General features: G+C 47.1%; 1 protein-coding gene across 1 annotated transcript; it reads left to right on the top strand.

Moving 5' to 3' along the window:
* The first annotated feature begins 537 nt into the window (after positions 1-537).
* On the top strand, positions 538-2219 carry LOC149441662 (uncharacterized). The gene has a single exon (XM_089657043.1). The coding sequence runs from the start codon at positions 539-541 to the stop codon at positions 1853-1855; it is 1317 nt and encodes a 438-aa protein (XP_089513169.1). The 5' UTR covers position 538; the 3' UTR covers positions 1856-2219.
* Positions 2220-3249: the final 1030 nt, after the last annotated feature.

The raw sequence follows: 3249 nt of genomic DNA, 5'->3' as shown, positions 1-3249 counted from the left end.
ACAGACTTTTACATGGTGATAATAATGTGATAACATCCTCCAACTTTGGACCCTTAAACAGAAAGTGATAATGAGGGAGGAGTCAATACCCCAATGATGGTGGTCTTCAGGATCAGTCCAGTCTTCATTCTTGGTTGTTCTCCCCCCAACCTCACTCTCTGACCTCTGGTGGGGCTCAGCCCCGCTGTTCTTCATGACTAAATCATGGACTAAATAAGGAAGTGCAGTACTTCTTGTGTTGGGAAGATGGCGATGAGTGATAGAGGGGGTGGGGACCCTCGTCCTATAATCCCCTCATCACTGTCCCTCCTATAAAAGACAGTTCTGGTTGTTTCCTCACTCTCTGACTAAGGTCCATGAATAAAGAAATGACCTGGTAGGAGATCAGAGGAGCCATTTCCTAGTTCCCTTGAGGGTGGAATTGTGAGCTCCTCAGAGACCAAGCTGCCTGATGTGGGCGGAGTCCTGGTTTGGGGGAACCAATCAGCTCCTGTCTAGTAATCCTCTTTGTCTTTGTATTTTAGTCCATGGCCGGGAGATGAGGAAAACCTCTGAGGATTGTCTCACTTTGTCTCCAGACTGGAAAGTAGAAGATGAGGACATCACACAGTATAGTCCAGGAGAAAACCCGGCTCCCTCCAATGTCCATCCGGCACCACCCAGTGTAGATGGACCATCGGATTCCTCGTATCCTGAGGAACCTCAGACTGTGCGGGACCGGTCCGGCCTTCCAACAGGGAGGAGCTTCTCCTGTACTGAGTGCGGGAAGGGTTTCCGTTATAAATCCAAACTTAATGTGCATAAAAGATCTCACACAGGGGAGAAGCCGTATTCCTGTTCTGAGTGCTGGAAATGTTTTTCAAGGAAGTCCAATCTTTACACACATCAGCGAGCTCATACAGGAGAGAAGCCGTATTCCTGTCCTGAGTGTGGGAAATGTTTTTCACAGACGTCCAATCTTTATAGACATCAGCGATTTCATAAAGGTGAGAAGCTGTATTGCTGTCCTGAGTGCAGGAAGGATTTCTGTTCTAAATCTAGTCTTAATGTGCATAAAAGATCTCATACGGGGGAGAAGCCATATTCCTGTTCTGAGTGCGGAAAATGTTTTGTAGAAAAATCTAAACTTATAATACATCAGAGGTCTCATGCAGGAGAAAAGCCGCATTCCTGTTCTGAATGCGGGAAATGTTTCCGTTCTAAATCCCTTGTTAATGTGCATAAAAGATCTCACACGGGGGAGAAGCCGTATTCCTGTCCTGAGTGCGGGAAATGTTTTTCAAAGAAGGACAATCTTTCCATACATCAGAGATCTCACACGGGGGAGAAGCCATATTCCTGTCCTGAGTGCAGGAAATGTTTTGTAGAAAAATCAAAACTTGTCAGACATCAGAGTTCTCACACGGGGGAGAAGCCATATTTTTGTCCTGAGTGTGGGAAATGTTTTTCACAGACGTACCAACTTTATAAACATCAGAGATCTCACACGGGGGAGAAGCCATTTTCCTGTCCTGAGTGTGGGAAATATTTTTCAGACAAGTCCAGTCTTCGCACCCATCAGAGATCTCACACAGGGGAGAAGCCATATTCCTGTCCTGAGTGTGGGAAATGTTTTTCACAGACGTCCAGTCTGCACACACATCAAAGATATCACACAGGGGAGAAGCCGTTTTCCTGTCCTGAGTGTGGGAAATGTTTTTCACAGAAGTCCAATCTTTACACACATCAGAGATCTCACACAGAGGAAAAGCCGTATTCCTTTTCTGAGTGCGGGAAATGTTTTTCAGACAAGTCTAAACTTTACAAGCATCAGAGATCTCACACGGGGGAGAAGGTACTTTCCTTTCCTGAGTGAGGGAAATGTTCCTCACTGAAGTCCTGTCTTCCTGTACATCAGGGGTCCCACACAACCCTGGAGGTGTATTGGTGCCCTGAGTGCGGGAAATGTCTTCTAGATGAATGTTGCTGGACATCCCAGCTCTCATGTGGGGAAGAAGCACACCCTGATATACACCTCAGATATACTCCATGGCTGATCTTCATCATGGAAGGAACAGTTCATAAGGAGATCAGAGGTCCTCAAAGACATGGATGAAGTGTGGGACCGGGTTGGCCATTGATGGCAGGAGAAGAATAAAACTGGAGTCCTGCCCTGTGATTGGCTGAGTACATTTTGTGGTGGGAGATTTCACAAACACTTGGAGGTCTATGGAGAACAATGTTGAACGGATGTGACCGGCATTCTCCAGCTGGGAGGAGTTTTGGCCGTATTTCATTTCTTATGATCATTGGCTCCATCTAGTGGCCATAATATCATATTGGGCTACTTTTACTGATGGAGATATTTCAGAAAAATCACCTCATTGTGGCCACTAGATGGAGCCAGCGATCATAGGAAATCACTGTGTTACCTAACATAGGGCCGGATGTTGTCACAGCTGGAGGAATGATTGTCTCATTGGTCCAATGAATGTTCTATAAATAGAGCCCTTGGTTTCCTTTGTCAGTTGTCTTCTGTTCACTGGTCTTCCCAGTGAATGGCTGCACAGGGAGGGGGATGTCAGGACAAGTCTGATGATTGGAGGAGAGCAGGCTTAGCTCCCAGCACAGTTAGAGAACTGACCATGCTGAGCTCTCATGCCCAGTATGGTCAGTTTTAATAGGAAATCAGAGGGACTGGCAGGATCACCGGGGATCTCACACAAAGGAAGCAATACAGAGAGAAGAGGAGACGTCTTCATACTAGGACATGGGACAGCCGGCACAGATCAGGAATAGGACATGTTGGAGGAACATATTCTTTGAAGGAGAAGTTCAGGCAAAGCTCTTTTGTCTGTACTTCTCCTGTGGATCAGAGGAGTGCAGTTCATTCTGATCTCCTGTGACCTGTTTTCAGGTGAAGCCCGCTGTCAGCTGACGTCACTCAGCCGGTCCAGGCTGGGGAAAGATCCCGACATCAGAGTCTGGACCAGCCGCACTCTCCCCCTCCACAGCCCAGTGAGTGTGGGGGGGGGGGCAGGGCAGAGAGCGGTAACTGACAGTCACCAATCTCTGATTAGAATGGCTGTGAGAACTCATGGTCAGCAATCACATGATCGCTGAGTTCTCACACTTGGAGCCGGTGGGGGATGGGTGCAGCATCCACCTAGGGGCAAGGAGGATTTTACAAAGTCAATAAATAAATGCCATACTTTTCTGGCCTTTAGATGGCGCTAAGTATCATAGAAATTACAACCATCTTATTGCCAA

The sequence above is a fragment of the Staurois parvus genome, unplaced genomic scaffold (genome assembly GCF_062004578.1).
Source record: "Staurois parvus isolate SC_StPar_1 unplaced genomic scaffold, SC_StPar_1.0 ptg000960l, whole genome shotgun sequence".
NCBI classification, from domain to species: domain Eukaryota; kingdom Metazoa; phylum Chordata; class Amphibia; order Anura; family Ranidae; genus Staurois; species Staurois parvus.
The sequence above is the reverse complement of the archived record's forward strand: the minus strand, read 5'-3'. Positions and strand labels throughout refer to the sequence as shown.